Source organism: Molossus molossus, unplaced genomic scaffold, assembly GCF_014108415.1.
Source record: "Molossus molossus isolate mMolMol1 unplaced genomic scaffold, mMolMol1.p scaffold_m16_p_19, whole genome shotgun sequence".
NCBI classification, from domain to species: domain Eukaryota; kingdom Metazoa; phylum Chordata; class Mammalia; order Chiroptera; family Molossidae; genus Molossus; species Molossus molossus.
This window is the reverse complement of record NW_023425354.1, coordinates 85,481-106,577: the sequence shown is the minus strand read 5'-3', so window position 1 is coordinate 106,577 and position 21,097 is coordinate 85,481. Positions and strand designations below refer to the sequence as shown.

At 60.1% G+C, this 21,097-nt stretch overlaps 1 protein-coding gene across 1 annotated transcript; it reads left to right on the top strand.

The window, feature by feature from the left end:
- The first annotated feature begins 4,699 nt into the window (after positions 1-4,699).
- METRNL (meteorin like, glial cell differentiation regulator) lies at positions 4,700-19,132 on the top strand. Its single transcript, XM_036269020.1, has 4 exons — positions 4,700-5,000; positions 10,089-10,474; positions 17,844-17,903; positions 18,669-19,132. Exons 1-4 carry the CDS (start codon positions 4,822-4,824, stop codon positions 18,980-18,982), a joined length of 939 nt encoding a protein of 312 aa, XP_036124913.1. The 5' UTR covers positions 4,700-4,821; the 3' UTR covers positions 18,983-19,132.
- Positions 19,133-21,097: the final 1,965 nt, after the last annotated feature.

The following is a 21,097-nucleotide window of genomic DNA, read 5'->3' as shown; positions in this document are numbered from 1 at the left end:
CAAAGCCGTGAACACCACAGTTGCCTTCGGGCATAATCGTAGTGGTCACACCGGAGGCTGCTGCTGCAGCCTGGGCTGGGGTCGGGGCTCCCCCTGCCTGGCCACGCTCTGCCTACTCAGGCCAGCCAGGTCAGGGGCCGAAGCCCTGTCCAGGAGGCATCTGGTAAACATTTCTTGAGTGAAAGGCAAATAAGTAAAGGTTGATAGTGACCTGAGTGGGCCTCGGACTCCCCCTCAGTGTGTTTTGGTGAGGACCACAGGGCAGGCAGTTGCCTGTGTCGCTGTCCCCTCTGTGACACTCACAGGGTGTGCTGAGTTGTGCTGTGGGGCCGCTGTCATCGCCAAGTCCTGTCACTCAATCTTATAAGGCCACCGAAAGTCTTCAGGTGGGATGGGGGCCAGGCCCCCTCAGCTGCATGCGCAGGCAGGGAGGTTGCATCCATGACTCTGGTGGGTCCCGGTCTTACACCCCGCCTCCCAGCAGTCACCTGGCGTTTGGGGGACCATGAACGCAGGGAGGCATTCATGTTCTGCTCAGATGCCCAGCTCCCTTCCCACTACAGGTGGGGGTGAGGGTGGCCTGCTGGCTCCTTCCTGGTTTGACCAGGAGAAAGTCTCGTTGGCCAGCCCTTCCCCCAGCTGTCCGTGGATGAACACACCCCAGCTTCTCTTATCACCTGGGAGGACCCCCTAGCCCTAACTAGCAAGGACTCTTTGGGTTTGTAATCCATGCCTCAGCAATCTCTTTGTTCCTGGCCAGGCCCTAGGGAGTGAGGCGGGGCAGGTGGTCGCCCAGCAGCCTCAGAAGCATGACTCATTTCATCCTGCAGGTGGCTGTGCAGGGCCAGGAGGGTCCGCAGTTCCCCAGCCTTGCAGGTGCCTCCCTAGGAGCCGAGTGACGCTGGGGGAACCAGTTCTGCTGCTGTGGCCACACCCTGCGGCTGCTGGAGGCTTGTTTGGAGGAGGGAAAGCTGGAAATTCCTGCTTCAGGGACCCTTCAGGAGTCCAGAGGCAGCTGTGTCCCCAGAAAGGAGGGCACGTAGCAGATGCAGGCCTGATAGGAGCAAAGCCAGCCCCTTTACCAGATCCAATCGGGTTCTTCCGAGAACACTGCCGGGCAAGCAGGTCACCTTAGCTTGCATTTTCTTTCTAATTTATGGACTGAAATTTGGTGTTTATAGAAAAACTGAGCAGCGTACAAGAGTTCTCACAGATCCCCCTTCTTCCCCTTCCCAGAGTTCCCATCATTAAGATCTTTATTCCAGTCAATGAACCCAAATCAATCCATTATTAACCAAAGGCTGTAGGCTCACTCTGGTGTGGTACATGCCATGGGTCGTGACAAGCGCACATCCTGGCACACCGCGGTGCTGTCCTAGCTGTAAGACCTGGGCACAGGTGGTCTGGCCACACCACCCTGAGCCTGGGATGGGAACCAGTCCGTGTCGCCCAGAGACGGTCTCTCCCCTTTGGTCCCGAGGTCTCTGGGTGTTTTAGAAAATTAAGTTTAGTAATATTGGTTAGTAACATTGTACAAATTTCAGGTGTACAATATTATAATTTGAAGTCTGTGTATCTGTTGCATGCTCACCACCCACAGTCTAGTTTCCTTCTATCAGTGTATATTATTCCTTCTCTCTCTCTTTCTTTCTCTCTCTCTCTTCCTTTCTTTCTTCTTTCTGTTAATCCTCACCTGAGGACTTTTTTCCATTGATTTTTAGATAGAGTGGAAGGGAGGAAAAGAGAGAGAGAGAGAGAGAGAGAGAGAAGCCTCGATGTAAGAGAGACACATCGATTGGTGCACGACTCTGACCAGGGCCAGGGATCACACCTGCAATGCAGGTACGTGCCCTCGACTGGGAGTTGAACCCAAGACCCTTCAGTGGGCAGCCTGACGCTCTAAGTGCGGAGCCACACCGGCCAAGCTTGTTACCATATACTTTACCCTTTGCCCAGCTCACTCCTTGCCCTCTGGTAACCACCACTCTGTTGTCTGTGTCTAGGAGTTTGTTTTGTTGTCTTGCTTGCTACGTTTTTGTTTTATATCCCACACATGAGTGAAATCACATGCGTTTGTACTTACTTTACTTAGTGTGATGCCTTCCAGGGCCATCTGGGTTGCCAGCACCCCGAGCAGGTCACTCAGGCCAGTAGCACTCAGTCTCTGCACGTGTACCATGGGGGTGTCCTAAAGCTGTCCCTCTTCCCCGTGTGAAGCCACAGGCCCTCAGGGACAGCCGGGCCAGGGGGCTGCGTGTCGGGAGACCGCTCGCAGGCTCAGAGGTGCTGCGGGTTCCAGGTGGTGGTCTCACTCTGCCATTTCTACTTCTGCACCCTGGTGCTTGCAGTGAGGAGGGGGACAGGGGATACACATCCCAAATGGGGTGTGGGGAGGGATGCAGCAGCCCCCTACCCCCCGCAAGCCCAGCCTCCAAGCTGAGCTTGGGTCTCAGGGTGACATCACTGTTTGTGACTGGGCAGTGTTACGCCGGCTTCGGCTGGGTGGGTGGACCTGCTCAGTTCCAGGGCTGCTCCAAAGAGATCCTTCACCTGTAACCACTTTCAAGAGCAGCCCCTCCTTGCCGCGCACTCCTGCGGGTGCGGCTCCCTGTCCCAGCTGTTTGGGCCCTGCAGCCCCTCAAGGGTGTGATCATTCTGACCCCATCAGACTCCAAACCTCTAACCATAGCACAGAGGTGCACTTGGCAAATGAGCAGGAGCAGGAAGCCACTCCCCCCCCCCCCCCCCACACACACACACCACACCCTGCAGGTCCTTTGAAATTCCTCCTGAAATGTATCTTGGCTGGAGAAGGACCTTGCTAAAACAAGGTCCGGTTTCTCCCCCACTGGATGCTGTTGGAGGCTCTGGAGCCCAGATCAACACCAGAGAGTCTGAGGGGGCAGAAAAGCCTGCTTGTGGGATCACGGGGGTGGTGCCTGGAGGGCCCACCTCCCTTCCCCTGCCCCTGGGAGCCCCTCACCCCTTCCAGAGGCGGTGGGGCCTCTCCCACCCCCGCCCAGCTTTCTGGCGTCAGCGCTTCCTACAGGGGCTGGGGTTGCATGTCTCCCCCACCAGATGCCAGGCACACGCTGGCCCTAGTGACCGCCTGGTAAGGAGCCTGCCCTCAGGGAGATGGACTCACCATGCTGGGCCTCCTAGCACAGGCCTCACTGGGAGATTCCGCACCCAGGAGGGGCTTCCGGCACTATCTGGAGAGTCTGAGTTGTGGAACCTGAGGGGCAGGCTGGGGAACGTTCCTGACATCTGGAGCAGCGGTTTTCAACCGGTGATGCAAGAAATGTAAAAACATGCAGTGAGTACCTGGCTGTGTAGTCAGGGGCACTGACCCTTTTCCCTTAGATCGTCAAATTAAAAAACGACAGCCAACACAACAGCCGTTGAGTGTGAATGAATCAAAATCACACCTGTTTTGGCCCTGGCCAGTTTGCTCAGTGGTTAGAGAGTAGGCCTGCGGTCTGGAGAGACCTGGGTTCGGTTCCGCTAAGGGCGCAAACCTCGGTTGCAGTTTGTCCCCGGCCCTGGTTGAGTCGTGTGGGTGGCAGCCACTCGATGTGTCCCTTTCACGTGGATGTCTCTCTCTCTCTCTCCCCCTCCCACTCTATCTGAACAAAATATCGAAAAATGTCCTCGAGTGAGGATAAAAGAAAAAAAATTATACCTATCTTGTGTTTTTTTTTTGTCAGATCGCCGCAGAATTTTATAATTAGTTTATGTGCCACCAGATGAAACAGGTTGAAAATCGCTGATCTAGATAGAGTCTAGGGGCCAGGACCCCGCCAAGTCCTCCAGTGCAGAAGACGTACCATTCCCCCCCCCCCAAGAATCGCGTGGGAATTTGGTGAAGCAGATGCTCGACCCACGAGTGGAGACTGCGAGGGACCAGCGGGCAGTGCCCACAGTGCCCACAGGAGCCGTGGCCTCGGGGCCAGCAAACCCACAGACTTTCTGCGGAGTGCGCCCTGGAGTCCACGCATGCTCAGCGGTGAGTCTGCCACATCTCCAGCCACAGCTGGGCTCCCCTCCCCCACAGGCCCCAGACCGGGATGGAGTCTGAACTCCACAAGTGCACTCAAATGTTCGGAGGGCTGGGTGCCCGGAACAGCCCTGATGGGCCCCACGGCCAGGCGCCCCCACCACAGCCCAGCGGCCGGTCCGGGCTCAGTCTGCACGATGAGGCCGTGGCACCGCCAGCGCGTGACCAGTGCGGGCCAGGTGCTGGGCGGGGGTCTGCACATACTTGGGGTCTCGGGTTTCCACCCCGCGCCCCCTCGCACAGGCCAAGGTCCCGCTGCCTCCGCCTACTTTCTCTCTGGGACCCTTCTTTCGTCCCGCACCCCCTCCTATCCGTGGTGCCCCAACCGGTCCCACCCCCGGGACCACGCGGTCCCGGTGCTGGGTGCCCGCGACTCGCAACCCGCCCCGGTCTCCACTGTGCCCCGCTCGGGTGAGCCGGGCCCCACTGCGGGCGGGCGCGGAGCTCCTAGCGGCTCGCGGGGCGGGGTTCCGGCGCTGGGCGGCCCGCGGGGCGGAGCGGACGGGCGGGCACCGCCTCCCAGCTGAGCCGGGCCGCGGGCTGCTGACTCGCCGACTTCAGAGCTCGGGTGGCGGCGGCGGGTACGGAGTTCCGCGCTGCTCCAGAGGCTCCGGCAGCTCCAGCGGCCGCGATGGGCTGGCGGCCGCGCCGGGTGCGCGGGGAGTGCGCGACGTGACCCGCCTGGACTCGGAGCCCGGCCGCGCGAGTCGAGGGTTTGCTCGGTGGGCGCGCACGCCGGGCCAGCGCCAAGCGGGAGCCAGAGCATGCGGGGCACGGCGCGGGAGGCCGGGGGGCGCGCGGGTCCGCTGTGGCCACGGCCCCCCGCCCTGGGCCCCGGCCCGCCGCCGCCGCCGCCGCTGCTGTCGCTGGCGGTGCTGCTGGCCGTGCTGCTGGGCGGCGCGGGCGCGCAGTACTCGAGCGACCTGTGCAGCTGGAAGGGGAGGTGAGTCCGCGCAGCGCGACCCCGGCCCTGGGTCCGCGCCCTCCCCTCCTTCCTCTCCCCGGGGGCAGAGCGTGCCGGGGCTCGGGGGTCCCCTCTCCAGGCAGAACAGAGCGCCATCCCCCAAACCTCCGCCCCCGGTACTAGAACAAAAGAGCCCGCGGCGTCCGGGTCCCCCAGCCGGGAGGGCGCCCGGGGGAGGCGCGCCTGCTGCGCTGCGGGTCTGCCCCCGCAGGGTAGTCTGCTCGCCCCGCACCCGGCCTCGCCGGTCCCCACTCTCTTACCAAGAGCCTTGGCCGCCGACCCTGCGGGCGAGGATCCGTCCTCCGGCTCTTCCCGGCCCCTGCCCCCTTCCAGAAGGTGCGCGCCACGGGCCGGGCGGAGCCGGGCCTGCGCTCAGGACCGGGCGGGAAGGGACAGCCGGGTCCGTGGGAGGGGGCGGCGGCGGGGGTGGACCGGGCGAAGCTCTGGCGCTGACGGCGGCGCTGAGCGCGTGTGTGTGGACGGAGACCTCTGCGCGGGTCCGAGTGCCGACCTGGCCGAGCCCCCCGCCCTCGCCCCGTGAAGGTCAGGCCGCCCTTGGCAGCGCGCGCGCCGGGCTGGACGACCCCCCTTCACGCCCCTCCGCCGTGGCAGCCGAGGACTTTTTTAAAAAAACTGAAGTGTGACAAGCAGAAAGGAGTGCACGCCACAAGTGTGCGCGGGCGGGGTGCCTGAGGGCACAGCTACTCGGGTCGAGAAACCACCGTCCCCAAGGCGCCCTGGGCTGCGCTGGCAGCTGCGGTCGCGAAGCCAGGCTTGCGCCGCGGAAGTTGCCGATTCAGGAGTTTGCTTGGGGCGCTGCGAATCTCCTCCGAGCGCGCTGTGGGCTGGGCAGCCCGGGTCTGGGTGTCGGGGTGGAGCCGGGCCCCCGGGCAAGCCCCCGGCCTTGTCTGATGGGAGGACCACGCTGCAGACACCTCACGGTGGGGGCGGGGTGTCACGGGATTATTTTGAGTGAAGATGGTTTTCCGAGAAGGTTGGGTTGTGCCGGTGCATCGGGCTCTGCGTCAGCCGGGCAGCCGCTGGTCATTGTGGCGCTTACAGACTGGTTCTCTGTGGACACTGACAACTGTTCGACTCCCTCCACCCCTCTTTCCAGCTATCCTAGAGCGAAGGTCCCGGAAGGTACTGGGACCCCGAGGTCCTCCGCCGCCCCCCCCCCCCCCCCAGCAGAGCTGGGATGGAAGAGCTGGGCCTGGACCCAGAACGGAGGGGCAAGTCGGCCACTGGGGGAGGGGAGGGCTGGCCTGGAGAACGCTGGCGCCAGCACTGAGCTGGCTGGGAGCCTCCGACTGACACCCTCCGCCGGGGCTGCCCTTCCCCGGGCAGTGATCAAACTCCGGCTTTGAGCCTCTGCTGAATGAATCAGGGCACTCCCGAACTGGGGCCTTGGGGTGTCCTGCCTCAGTAGATCGAAAGCAGTCACAAAGCCTCACCTTGTGAGCCTGAGTTTCCATAGGAGGAACTAACACCCTTTCCAGGTTCACAGAGCCCAGAGGCGGCTGTGAGTGTGGGCTGGTCAGGGGCCAACCCGCTCCTGGACCCAGCAGGTGCTTGCAGTGGGAAGGGGAGTCCCTCCACCTTCCCTGTCCTGTGCATCCTTCTTCTGCCTGCAGCCCCTTTCCCTCCACCCTTGCTAATGGACCTGGGTGCTGACTCCCCCCAGTTCCTCCGCTGAGGCCAAAGGCAGAGGTTCTGCAAAGCCGTGGGGCGGGATCTGGAGAGAAGCTGGCCAGGCCGCATTCCTGGGGTATAAGCCCAGTGGAGCTGTGGTTGCTGCCCCCAGTGATCAATACTCTGCTTGCTGAGGAGCTGGGCTGTGCTGGTTTGCCTGCCGACTGTAGCCTTTGTGACTGTTCTGGAGAGACAGCTCAGGGTGGTGCTCGCCTGATATGCGGGTGGATTCTGACCCGTGATAGGGAGGGAGTTGCTTTATGACACTGGCCACTCACAGCTGACAGGCTGAAATGTGTTTCTGGGTGTTTCCAAGCCGTTAAGTAGGTGTTTTTCTTAATTTTTGTTTAGTTTTACTTGATTTTTAGAGAGAGAGAAACATCCATTTGTTGTTCCACTTATTTATGCATTCATCGGTTGATTTTTGTATGAACCTGAAACTTGGGTGTATGAGGACAACACTAACCCACTGCTAAGTGGGCGGTTTTGAAGCCCATCACCCTTGTTCATGGACAGGACAGTCTCATCCTCATTGGGCAGTAGTCATAAAGGTGGACCACTGCTCTGGGCAGGGCACTGTAGGCATGTCACACCTGGGCTGTCTCTTCTGCCTTGGGCTTGGCCTGAAACTGTTCCTGACTCAGTAAACAAGAGACGCGATTTCCTTCTGGTGACTCACAGAGTTTGAGCCAGGCTGGGGGTGAGTGCTGTGGGCTCTACTGCCACCACACCAACGGACCCCTTCAGGATGTCCCCTTCTCAACTGGGGTGTGCCGTCTTTTCCATTAAGGTGTCCCACAGGTGTGTCCATCTGGGCAGTGACACTGCCAACTCTTTTTTTTTTTTTTAAAGAAAAGTGCATTAACTGTTTAAATAATCCAAGAGCAAACCAGTCTTCTCATTCCCAAAGGCTGACCAGGACCACAGATTTCTCTGCGTCCTGCTCTTCATCATCAGAGAACAGTTGCTTTTTTCTTGACCTGGTTGGCAGGTCACTTGTGTGTCTGTGAGTATTGTAGCGCCCCGTCTCCAATGACCACTTGGGCACGGTGCACTTTTGCACCTCCAGCCATTTCACATAAATAGAAGTTTTTTTCACGTTGGCTGGATGCTGGAAGCTTAGTGGTGGGCGATGTGGTGCAGTTTTCTGGCAGGAACCACACTGTCCAGGAGTCCTCAGCCTCATTCAAGGAGCCAGGGTGTCCCGGGCAGAGACTGGGGACTGGTAGCTGTTTGTCCGATGGGGATCGTGCATGCTGCACAGTGACCGACATCGGTGTGAATGTTCTTGAGTGCCTGGTGGGTCCCTGGTGGTCTTGGGGCTCCAGTGAGCTTGGCAGAGCCTCGCCTGCGGGTGATGGGTGCAGAGCCGCCTCCGGGGGTCAGTGAGGGTGCTAGTCACAGGGTGAAGTAACAGGAGCCTTATTTCTTGTATGTCCTCCTTCATTTTGTTCCTAGTCCTCTTTAGGTTGATTGGCTTATGAATCATGAGAGCCAGGTGCACCCCATAAGGTATACAGGGTCATACATGCAGGCTGGGGGTCGGCAGCCCCCAGACTGAGGTCTGCCTTCCCCTGAGCAACCCCACAAGGGTTTCCTCTGCCCCTGTGGATGGAGGGTGGCCCTCCCTGTTTCCACCTCCATGGTTTGGATTAAGGTGACTTGGTGAGGGATCCAAAGCCTCTGGTGTGGGTGCTTCACTCCCTGACCCCCAGGGCCCTCCTTGCCCCACTGAGAGAGAAGTGAAGTCTTGGACAGAATGGTTTATGTGGGAGAGAATTGAGAATTGGTGTCTGGGCATGAGACAAGTGTCCAGCTGCCCCTTGAGGTTGCAGACTGGAGAGGAGGGACACTCTGATAAAGTTTGTTTTGGCTGCATAAGAGCAGAGCTGATTATAATGATCTGTGGCAACCACTCACCATTTAGTCTAATTTTTCACACAGCACTATAATTATGCCCATCCCCACATATGTGTCACATGAGCTTGTATAAGTTTTATTTGGCTGTAATTGTAAGTCTGTTCCATGTGTGCAGCCCTGGTAGGCGTCTGAGGCTGGGCTGGTTGCTCATGACCCAGGGTGTGTGGGGTGGAGAGCAGGGTTAGGAGGGTTCACCTCCTTGACACCTCCCTCTGATGTGGTCTGCAGGATGACTCTGCAGCCCCAGCCTGCAGCTGGCCATCATATGAAAAGTGAGGTTTTTCGGAGCGCAGAGCATGAGTCACCAACAGTAAATGCAGACCATATGTTCTGTGTTTTCCCCTCTGCAGAAAGCGTTTCTGGTAACACACTCAGGCCAGGGCTCTGAGTATAGCTTTGTTTATTCCACGTAAAAATCCCAAGAATGTGGTTGAACCTGTCTGAGAGCTGATCAGAACCAAATTTCATGTAATAAAACACTTAGTTGAAGTCACTGGTTGAGTTCCAGGGCTGCTTGGTGGTTATGACGTAACCGTTTGCACAAGCTGACATTGACATTAAAATTTGGAGTAGGGGAAAGAAACTGCAACAGTTTTGATGGTTTAAATCTCTTAAAAACATAATGTAATGACTTTACTCAAGACGTGTCTTGCCGAGATTGTAGCACACTTTATTTAGCATTGATTAGGAGTGGAGTCAACTTGGCTCTCTAGAAATTCCCGCTGGAGAGACGAGGTATCTGCTAACCTTTGTCTTCTCCAAAATGTCCCTCTCATGTTTGTCCCCTAGGGAGGACCTTTCTCTTACTTTCAAATCTTTGATGACATATGAACCTATTAAAAAGTATGTTCATCAGTGGAGGGTCTTCAGGTTTGCACGTGAATGAGAAGGCAGTCAACTAGTCACCAGAAAAAATATACAAGACTGATGTCTGATAGGGAGGTGCTACAAGAAAAGGAGCTGAGACCTCCAGCCACCAAGTGGCTGACATCCCTCACTGATTCCTAAGCTGCTCTCTGCAGCGGTTTGCGAGTCCGTGTGCATCCCTGGTATTGGCGTCACCTCAGTGTGCTCCTGTCCTCGCTCCGTGGGCACCACATCACTTCCCAGCCCTTGCTTGGTCAGCTGGAATCTGGGCTGGTGCCAAAGTCCTGGTGTTTCCTTGATTATATTTTGGAAGATCCATCCTTTCCTTGGTTCTCACCTGCACTGCACCCTTGCCTCCCCAACTCAGGGAAACCCCGAGGATGGGGGCACCTGCTGCTGGAGCCTAGCAGGCAGCAGACACTGAGCATCCAGGTGTGGGGAGGGTCCGACAGCTAAATTCAAGTTGCACTTAGCGGAGTGCTGGCTGCCCTTCCCTGGGTGGCCAGTGCTGCAGGGCAGAGGTGGTGCTGGCCTGCCCACTGGTGATCGGGGTGGGGCCCCCCCACTAATGCTGTCTCTCCCCCACAGCGGGCTGACACACGAGGCCCACAGGAAAGAGGTGGAGCAGGTGTACCTGCGCTGCTCCACGGGCGCCGTGGAGTGGATGTACCCAACCGGGGCGCTCAGCGTCAACCTGCGGCCCAACATCTTCTCGCCCTCCCGACACCTGACTCTGTGCATCAAGCCCCTCAGGGCCTCCTCGGGGGCCAATATTTATTTGGAAAAAACTGGAGCGCTGAAACTGCTGTTTCGGGACGGGGACCACGGACCGGGCCAGGTGCGCTGCTTCGGTTTCGAGCAGGGTGGCCTGTTCGTGGAGGCGACGCCCCAGCAGGACATCAGCAGGAGGACCACGGGCTTCCAGTATGAGCTGAGCAGCCGGCATGCTGGGTCGGACCTGCACGCTCTGTCAGGTGAGTGATGCCCCGGGCTGGCGGGGTGGCTCCCTGGCCACGCCCCTCCTGAAGCCCTGGTCTTCTCTGTTTGCTCGACTTCTCTGATTCCCCTCCCCCCTCAGCACAGCCTCTGCTGATGCTCCTCAGGTGTGTGCCTCGGACCTGGTGGGGCTGCCCAGGTAGTCCCAGGGGCGGCTGAGGGGGACCACGGTGCCCTCCTCCGGGGGGCACCTCTGTGGTGTAGTGGGTATTGGATGCCAGGCGTATTGTTAGCATTCCGGAAAGTTCTTATTTGGACTTTGCAAAACATTCACCTCCCAGGAGTGTGTGCAGAGGGCAGCAAGCCCCCGAGGATGGCCATAGGTCAGGCCTGTGACAGGCCCTCACTCCTGACATGCTCGTCTTTCACGGACTAGTTCCGACGGATTCGAAGTGGGTGCTGCTGCCATTCCAAGTACCCAGCACTTCTCTGACACACGAAGTGGCCGAGTGTTTGTCACTGGTTGCAGCCCCCGGAACGTCCAGTGTTGGGTGGAAACAGGCTGATCCACGTCCCAGGTGCAAAGCCGTGAGGTCCCAAGTCCTGGGCCAGTCCTGGGCTTGGAGGCATTTTGCTGGTGGGTGTTGGTAAGGGGCCTCAGGTGTGAAGACTCCAGCAATGTGGGCGCAGTGGGTGCCCAAGCAGGGCAGGAGCCCCCTGCTGCTGGGCCTTCCTGAAGGAGCTGTGATCCTCTGGGAACCTGGGGTGGGCTGCAGGGGTCTCTTGGTGGCCGAGGGATGTGTACACAGGGCGGGTGGTGAGCTGGCTTCAGATTCCATTCCGTTTTCTCTGGAGGAAAGGGGACAGCTTTGCACGACGCTGGTGGAGGCAGGGTTGGTCTTCAAAGTTTCCTGGGCAGAGACTGAGGAGGAGCCTTAGGCCAGGCCTGGGTCTCTCTGAGGCCCAGATGACCACACGTGTCCGGGTGTGTGTGGGCCGGGCCATGGGGCTCTGGTTGCACTATCAGCGTCGATTCGACACACGGTGCCTTCTGGTGTTCATGTTGAGGTTGGGCTGTCCGGGGAGCAGCTCCAGGAAGGCTGTTCTCTCGGAAACCAACGGGGACGATGGTCAGGTGGGGTGCCCTGGCATTGCCAGGGGGGGCCCAGGCACGGATGCTGCTCACACTCACAGTGACAGGATGCCCCACCATGGAGTAAACGACCCCGATGTTGGCACAGGGTGCCCTCCACGGCAATGACCTACCCAGTGGAACCCCCTGGTTTGAGGGGTTGCCACCCCCAAGATCAGAATAATCTCCACATTTCAGATTTGACTGAGGACAACCAGACCTGCTAGGCTTTGAACTGCAGAATTTCCTCCTGAACGTGAACTCACATTTTACTGTGCAGTGTGCTCGGCTCAGATTAGTGTTCAACACTTTAAATCTCACTCAAACCAAAGTGCTCTGTTACAGAGCTTATGTAGGACTGTTTGGGTAGGACCCCTCCCCCGGAACTGACTGCCCAGGTAGGACCCCTCCCCCAGAGCCAACTGCCCAGGTAGGACCCCTCCCCCAGAGCTGACTGCCCAGGTGGGACCCCTCCCCGAGAGCTGACTGCCCAGGTAGGACCCCTCCCCCAGAGCCAACTGCCCAGGTAGGACCCCTCCCCCAGAGCTGACTGCCCAGGTAGGACCCCTCCCCCAGAGCCAACTGCCCAGGTAGGACCCCTCCCCCAGAGCTGACTGCCCAGGTAGGACCCCTCCCCCAGAGCCAACTGCCCAGGTGGGAAGGTAGCCCTGAAAGCTGATGTAAAGCCCAGGACCTGAATCAGATTTTAACCCTCACAGCCTTTGTGTGGATCACAGTGAGGAGCTGGAGGGAGCCCTGGGGAGGGAGCCCCAGCCTTGCTCTGCGGGCCCTGGAGCTGAACTGGAAACGCACCAGGAGAAACCCAGCCACTAGGCCCAGGTTGCTGACTGAGCGGATGTCAGGAATTTGTTCACATTCCTTTACTGACTGGATGTTGACTGGTCCTAGGACATGCGGCTGCTGGTTACATGTCCTCCTGGCTGTCCCCTCACCCTGTGCTCCTGCAGGCTGAGGGCGTAGGTCTTACGGCCGCGCACACCTGAAGGCTCTCAGCGCCCAGGCTGGAGACCCGGGGACGGCAGCCCGGGGCCGGTGCTCAGGTTGTCTTCACCTCCCAGGGCAGGGCCTGTGCCCCAGCCCGAGCCCATGTCTCCAGGCCCGGCCAGTGAGTGGGCTCGGGGGCTGCCTCGGGTTCCTGTGGGGTGGCAGGCAGGAGGGCCTGAGTGGGGGGCGGGTCGCCAGTCACCGCCTTGGCTCATGCCCCCTGCACCTCCCACACTGGCCGAGTGGCCGAGGCTGGACGTCGAGCTGGCTGGGTGGCCAGGCTTCTGTGAGGGGAGTGTCAGGCCCACCTGGCCCTGGGATGTCCGCTTGAATCCAAGCCCTCAGGGCTAGGGCACCCTGCACATGGCGGATGTGTGTCTGTCTGCCAAGGGACTGGCATCTGGGGCCGCAACTGTCAGAACTGGGTGGGGGGGACTCAGGCACCCAGGGCTTTGGGAGCTGGGACCACAGGGTGATGAGGGGCAGCAGGGGACTGGGGGAGGTCGGTGCATCCCTTGTCCCTGGGTGTTGGCCTTTCATCAGGCCATGGGCCCCAAGCCCTTAACGCTGGAGGAACGGGTGTGGGATGTGGGATGTGGGCACAGGCAGGGGTGGTTCCCCGGCCCAAGGCTCTCAGGAGAGGGCGTGGCTCCAGCTGCGTCCTGTCAGGTCCCGGCTGCCACTGCCTGGCCCCAGTGACACCGAGCCCATCGCTGTGACAGGAGGTGAGCACCTGCCTCAACTCCCCTCACGGGCCACAAGTACTCCTTCGTGCTGGCTGGAGAGAAGGAGGCTCGGCCTGGAGCCCTGGTCGGACGGTGTGGGAGCTGAGCGGCCCCTGCCGCTCCGGACCCTCTGCCGGACGTGTCTGCAGCCAGCCTGCTGGCCTCGGGAAACCGAGACACGACCAACAGCCAAGAATGGGGCCTGCGGTGGTGGGAGGTGACCCCAGCCCAGGGGGTGTGGAATCTGGCCTCCACATGGCGGGGGGCCAGGGTCTGCTCCCTGTGTCTCTCTCTGCCTCTGTGGGCCTCGCCAGGGCACCCCTTTTGTGTGCTGAAAGGCGGGAGCGACCAGACGCAGCTCAGTGGTGGATGAACCTCCAGCCATGCTGAGGCCTCGTGCTGGAAACCTGGCCTGGCTGTCGGGGACTCTCCTCCCTGGCAAACGGCACCACCAGGATCCCCAATCACCCAGTGGGCTGGTGGACGTGTGGGGGTGACCAGCAAGGGAGCGTGGGGGTCACTCCGCCTGGCCCTGGAGAACAAGGACCCCACGTCCTCGGTTCGCCTGGGGCAGCCAGGTGGGCCCTGGATTCCGGTCTGTTCTTTTACTACTCGGGGGCTGAGTAGCAGGGGCACATCCACGCGCTGGGCTCCGGGGGTGGCCACCCACAGCATCCCTGTGAGCAGGTAACGGGTGAACACAGGCGAAGCTCAGACGCACAGATGGAAGGGCCCTGGTGCTGGCCGTGAACACGCTGAAATCGCTCTCAGCTCAGGATCTAGGGGCCCCTGAGGTGGTGGGTGGCCTGCATGCCCACGTCTGCTGGCTTCACCTCTCACCCTTCGAACCCCTCTGTTTAAGGAGCTAGGGGTGGTCCTAGTGGGTGCAGAGCCTTCCGGCATCTCAGAATTTGAGGGTGGCCTTGATGGCCATAAGGGGTGAGTAGCAAAGTTCAGAGGGAGGGAGAAGAAACCTCAGTATTTTCTGGAAACAGAAAAGGAGAGAACTTCATATTTTTGCAAGGATCGTTTATTTCCTGTGCCAGTGGGTTCTCTGGCCTCTGCGATTACTGTGTAATTATTCTCCACCTCACCATTTTGGAGTGGAAGGGTGTGGCCTTCCTGGTGAGGAAGAGGTCAGAAGGGCAGCAGGACAGGAGGAGACGCTGCTGACCAGCTGGGACATGTCCTGGCAGGTCGTCTGGGGCCTGGAGTTCTGGGCCAGTGCTGAGGTCATGGTGGTCGTTGGACGCGCTCCAGGACCCTAACTAGCAGCTCCCGCTCGGTCTCAGCGAACACCAGCCACGTGCCGGCCACACTCACACTGGCTTCTCCCTTCTCCACTCCCTGAGAGCACACTGCCTCAGCCACCGGTTGCCAGCTGACCCCGGTGGGTGTCCTCCTTTATGGACATTGTGTGTCCACCTGGCCGTCCTCACAGGCAGTCAGGGCCAGCGTCCATCTGACTATTGGCAAACCTCTCAGGTGGCAAGGTCCCGACAGAGGGCACCTGCCCACTCTCTCCTGCACCTGCCGGCCTTACCTGGGTCCTGTGTGGTCCCTGGCCCATCTCCCTGACCCTGTTATTTTTCTTCTTCGTTCATGCCATTTTGTGCACATTCCAGAGTAATCTTCCGGGGACGTCCACACCCCCGCCCTCCCCTCTCCACGAGACATGGGCCGGAATTCCAACCAGCCTGTGGCCCACCCCTCCCCGTCTCCCTGCAAGGAAACGAGATTGGATGCGTCTGAAACCAGTGCATTCCACAGCCTTTACGAGCCCGACTCCGATTAATAATTGTTTCCAGATTGCGTCTCTTGGCGTCCACAGACTGGATTTTCCACAAAGGTGACCTACGCTTTGTAAAGCTCAGAATTATAAGAGGGAAGTCTCCAAGGTGGCACTTCATTGACTTAGCTGTCAATGGTACCGGCTCACCGAGGCTTCTGGTGGGTGTCTACAGGCTGCTGGCCGCCTTCCCACAGGGCCACCTGGGCCCCCATACCTCTGCAGAGGGGCTGTGAGTGAGGCAGGGCAGGGTGCCTGGGACGGCCGGTCTCCACCTCTGTCCTCAGCTCTCAGCCATGGTCCCAGGGCCCATGACCCTCAGAGAGGGTACGGCTCTAGGCTGGGTCACATGCCCCCAGGGCTGGGGTCTGATCACAGCGTGTGGCCTGGGCCTGTTGGCCCCCGACTGCTGCGGGTGGTGCTCCCTGACCCGTCAGCTGGAGAGCTGCGCAGACCGTCACCTGCCACCCACCCGAGATTAACCCACTGCACATCTGGTCCCCGAGGGAGCCTGAGGGTGGGCTCTGGTCACCGTGGGCTTGACTCACTGACCTGCCTTCTCGTGGGGACAGCTGCTGAGGCCTCCCCCCACCTGCAGAGGGACCCCAGGCTGGGACCTCTGATCCCGAGGGCACTGGGGATGCTGGCCAGGACGGGAAGTTACCTCTGCTCTGAGGCCCTCGCTCACAGGTCAGAATAAAACCAGGGGGCACGAGCCCCTCGAAGCCCGCCGTGCCATGTGCCCTGCGTCGTCATGGCAGCAGGTCCCCAGTGGGTAAGAGGGATTTGGATTCCTTTTTTTTAAATCCTCACCTGACGATATGTTTTGATTGATTTTCGAGAGAGAGGACAGGAGAGAAAGACAAACATCCTTGTGAGAGAAACATCAGTCGGTTGCCTCCCATATGTACCTCCACCAGGTAGACTGGGAATCAAACCTGCAACCTTTTGGTGTAGGGGACGGTGCTCCAACTAACTGAGCCACCCTGCCAGGGCTTGCCGCCCTCTTTTTAAAGGGAGGATTTGCGCTCTGGCCGGTTTGGCTCAGCGGTTAGAGCGCCGGCCTGCGGTCCAGAGAGGCCCGGGTTTGGTTCCCACTAAGGGCATGTACCTCGGTTGCAGTTTGTCCCCGGCCCTGGTTGATCGTGCGGGTGGCAGCCACTCGATGTGTCCCTTTCACGTCAATGTTTCTCTCTCTCTCTGTTCCTCTCTCTCCCTCCCACTCTACTTGAACAAAAAATAGAAAAATGTCCTCAGGTGAGGATTAAAAAAGAGAGAGAGGATTCAAGGCTGGGGATTCACCCGTGCAAACAAAGCCTTGGGATTCGGAGCTGGGTGGAGGGCAGCTGCTCCGTGGACGGGCTGGACTGGGCCACCGACGCCTCCAGCAGGCTGGTCTTGTTCTGTAGCTGCTGCTTTTCCAGGTAACTTAATAGTAGCCCAGGCAGTGGGTGGGCCCATGAGTCAGGCCTCGATGAGCCGGACTGGGTCGTGGCAGCCACCCTGCCTGGGGGCAGGACGATGGCACCAGCGCTCTGGACACTCACATCCACCCCCAGGCGTCCCAGAGACCCTGCTCGCGGGCCCCATGGTCCATGCACGTTCTGTGCTGCTGCTTGTCTGTGCTTGCTGGATCCCCCGCCCCGAGGCCCCCAAGTCACTGCTGCTCCTGGGGAGGGGGTGAGTCTGGCAGCCCCTGGGCAGGTGACTGCTCCACCCTGGTCGGAACTCTGAGGGTGGCCAGCCAGGCCCAGGGTCCAGGCCCAGTGAGTGCCGAGGTTGGGGACATTCTGGAGCCTTGAGAACATGAACAGGTCACGGGGAAGCTTATCCCAGTGAGATCTCATACGTGAAGTTTCTCTGGAGTTAGGAGAATTTGTTCCAAAACTTAGAAACTAGAGGTCGGTGAGGGAGAGGCCGTGAAATGTGCAGCAGAGTCAAGCAGCACATCGTATTTCCCAAGCCCACTGCTGGGTGGAGGAGTGCCTGGCCCTTGGGGGGGTCACCAGAGCCCCGGGTCTCTGCCTCCCCCCACCCCGCACCTTTCTGAGACCTCGCGCCCACCTGAGGCAGGAGTGTTAAGGGCTGTTTGACTGGGCGAAGCCAGCCCCACCCAGCTGGGGGGTCTCAGGGGGGATTCTGTGGCTGGGCTAGCTCTGAAAGGCGTCTGGAGGTTTTTTGAGGTGGTCACCTGGTCCCAAGGCCAGGCGGGGTCTGGGGAAGGGGCCTTAGGAAGGTCCCAGGGCTGCAGCAGGTGAACACACCCTTCATGGTTCACTGATGCCTTTAGAGTTGCAGCCTCGTGGGTCCTTCTGGGCAGAGCCTTGACCCCCTGTGGAATCGAGGCCGTGGTGGGACGCGGGGCGGCAGGCGGTGTGCGAGCGGGCAGCACTGGCGTCTCGGGGTGGATGCAGAGGCAGAGCGTCGGTAGCTCTGGGTCAGGCTGGTGTGAGGGGCAGGGCTTTGCTCAGCTCCGGCTGGTTTGTGTTGATGGGCACGGAAGAGTGATTTCATGCGAGTCCAGTAGTTGCTTGTGGGGTACAGCACTGACCAGCTAAGAGGACAGGTCCATCCTGTACCATGCGGTGGCTTGGGGTCCCCTGCCGTCAGCCCCCAGCCTGCACACTGGCGGTGCATTGGCTCTGGTGCCTGGGTGGGAGAGGCGCAGGGGCATGCCCACGGGGTGCCGGCAGCTGTGCCGTGGTAGGTTCTTGCCCACGGCCCTCCTGACACCCCTCCCTGCTGTCTCCTTGCAGCCCCATGCCGCCCCTGCAGCGACACAGAGGTGCTCCTGGCAGTCTGCACCAGTGACTTCGGTGAGTGCCCACGGTTCCTGCCACGGGGAGGGCGCCACACCTGGCCCAGAGGACCTTTCGGCTGTGGAGACACTGGCCCCGGTGCCCCTGTTCCATTGGTCACAAGGCGGCACCAGCATGGCCGCGGCCGCAGGGGAGGGGCCTGAGCACAGGCAGGGAGGTGTCCCGCTCTGCACAGGGAGCCTCACCTCAGAGCCTCACACCTGCAGGGGCCAGAGTGGGAGTCCAGGCCCTGGTGGGGGCCCGGGCTGAAGTCAGCGGCTCAGACCTGGCAAAGGTGGCAGGTGTCACAGCTGGACCCACTGAGCCCCCAGCCCCCCGGGCAGTCACCCCGAGGACAGTGGTGTGTGGGGCTGCAGGCTTCTCTCTGCGTCCAGGTGGGCGGGCCCCTGTTTCAGAGCCTCTGCCCTGCCCTGAGCTTCCCCCGGCTCCGATCTTGATAGAGATCTTATGTATCAAGTGTGGTAACTTTTCTTGTCCTAACTCGAAAAGCTGACGCGCGCACAGAGTGGTTTATTTCTGCTGCGTCCTCCCACTTGCGGCTGGTGTGAGGGTAGAAAACAGGTCTGCCCCTGACAAAGCCCACTGTGGGGGCGGGGACCACCCGAGGCAGCCTCAGCGCACGAACTGTGCGCTTCAGAGGGAAAATCTGGATGGAGATCAGGGTCAGCGCCGCCCCGGTGCCCTGCCCCGCCAGCGTGGACACGCGGTTTGTTCAGCGGGCACCCCTGCCGACCTGGCTGACCCCTGCCCTTCCCCCTGCAGTGGTCCGCGGCGCCATCCAGGACGTCACCCACGAACCTGAGCGGCAGGAGTCGGCCATCCACCTGCACGTGAGCCGGATCTACCGGCAGAAGAGCAGGGTCTTCCAGCCCGCGCCCGGGGGCGGCTGGCGCGGGCGCATCTCCACGCTGCTGGAGTGCGGCGTGCGGCCGGGGCGCGGCGAGTTCCTCTTCACTGGACACATGCACTTTGGGGAGGCTCGGCTCGGCTGCGCCCCGCGCCTTGAGGACTTCCAGAGGATGTACAGGGACGCCGAGGAGAGGGGGCTGAACCCCTGCGAGATAGGCGTGGAGTGACTGTGGGGTGCCCCGATCTGGGTGGACGCCCCGCGCTCACAGGGAGGCTGACGCACGAGGTTCCGCCGAGGAGTCCCCTTCGGGTTGATTGGAAATGCTGTAAAATGCAAACTAAGTTATTATATTTTTTTTAAAAAAGAAATGTCCAGAGGAAACAAACTCCAGTGCCTTTGTGTGCCATTTCATGTTGATTTTCAGAAACATCCAAAGTCGCTGCATTTGGCTGGTGTGTTTGGGTGAAGTGCTGGCCGTAGCCCCTTGCGAACCCCAGCACCAGGCTGTGTGCAGTTATTTCTTACGATGGAGATTTATGGAGCCAAACACTTGTTTTTTTCATTTTGTTTTTGCTTTTTAAAGGCTGCTCGGCCATCCGTGCTCATCTGGGGCTGCGGGCGGCCTCCTCCCAGGGAATGAGCAGCAGCCGGATGGCGTGTCAGCAGCGGCTGGTGTGGGGAGCGAGCTGGGCACCGTCTGGGGCTGCTAGGAGCCCGAGCCCTGGTGTCAGGGTTTCACGTGGCCCCTCCAAGTGCCCTGTGACTACACTCAGGATGGCCTCGGCCAGATGCCCCCTCCTCCTTCCTGTTAACCCAGATCCTGCCCTTTGACCCCAACTTCTCCCAAATGCTCAAACCCACAGCAAGTCTTTGGACACCCAGGGGCCAGTCTGCACCGGGATTAGCGACCATGTCCTCAAGAATGAGTTAGTGTCCAGTGGCTGCCATAAGTGACCACACTGGGGGCTTCAGCAGTGCACCCTCTGGTGCCAGGCGGCTCTCGCTCCCTCCGAAGCTCTAGGCAGGAGCCTACCTGTCTCTTCCAGCTTCCAGGGCGGCCAACAGTCCTCGGCTTGTGGACACCTCTTTCCAACCTCGCCTCGCTGTCACAGGGTCTTCTCTGCATCCTGTGTCTGAATCCCCCTCCTCGTACAAAGACACCAGTCACGGGTAAGGGCCCACTCAGTAACCTCAACTCAATCACATGTGCAAAAACCTTCCCAGATGAGTTCACACTCACAGTTTCTGGGTAGATAGGAATTTTGGGGGACACCGTTTACCCCAGTACAGGGTCACTGGGGTGTCAAGTAATCAGACCTGGTCCCATATCCTCAGCTATGAATCAGGTGATTTCTCAGCAGCCGTTGAGACTGAAGGGCAACCTGGGAGAAGCCCACCAGGGTCATGCCAGCTGCCCTGAAGACTCAGGCGGGCTCTGAGTGCCGGCTCAGGTGTGCTCTGGCACAGGTGTGAGCCAACATGTGCACAGGCTCACATGGATACAGATACAGACAGGTGTGCCTCGGTCAGGCGTGAGCCAGCTCAGCTGAACCCTGGCTCAGGTGTGCTCTGGCACAGGTCTGAGCTCCTGCAGGTTGCAACAAGAAGCAGGTGCTCAACACCTGTACCACAGAAACAGGGCAGTGACCTGAAGCAACTGGTCGGTGGCAGGAGCAGGTCCTGCCCTGGCTAGTGACCCATGAGGTATGCCAGGAGGATGAATGTGGCAGCTGCAGGTGTGCCCGGCCACCACATGCTGGGACAACTGACCTGCTCCGGCTGCACTGGCGTTTTCTGTGCTGGCTCCGCCCCGCTGGCTGACACCAGAGGCCTGCAGGGCAGCAGAGGCTGCAGAACCAGAATGTCGGGTTTCGGTTTCGGGTTTTGGGCGGGTGTTTCTCCTGACTTCAGTGCAGGGATGAGGGGTCTGGCCCATGACGAGTGTCAGGTGTGCAGCAGCATCCCCTCCCTGGGAGACGGTCTCCGGGGGACACAGGTGAGGAAGTGTCCGTCTTTGCCTGGGCTGAGGGGAGGAAGGGGCTTGATGCGGGGTCCAGCCCTGCAAGTGGGTGCCTGGGACACGAGCCTCAGTCTCCTGGGTCTGTGCCCAGCACAACACCCCCAGGGCAGTCCGGGCTGCTCGTATGGGGCGAGGCTGGCAGGGCCTCCATTACAGAGGGAGCACAGAGCCCTACGCTGCTGCCCAGAGCCTCATGTGGACATCTGAGGCCACTTCATACCCCAGCCCTCTCACGTCCATCCTCATGGAAGCCCCCACACGGTGGAGCCCTGAGGGGCAGGTGAGGCCCCTTGGGGGTCTCCAGAGCGTCCATCTTCTGAC

What these genes read in the sequence shown, in the direction of transcription:
- METRNL (XM_036269020.1), top strand. Translation starts at nt 4,822, where the DNA reads ATGCGGGGCACGGCGCGGGAGGCCGGGGGGCGCGCGGGTCCGCTGTGG. An exon ending in CTGTGCAGCTGGAAGGGGAG is followed by an intron (nt 5,001 to 10,088) that starts GTGAGTCCGCGC and finishes TCTCCCCCACAG; the next exon opens with CGGGCTGACACACGAGGCCC. An exon ending in GGACCTGCACGCTCTGTCAG is followed by an intron (nt 10,475 to 17,843) that starts GTGAGTGATGCC and finishes GTCTCCTTGCAG; the next exon opens with CCCCATGCCGCCCCTGCAGC.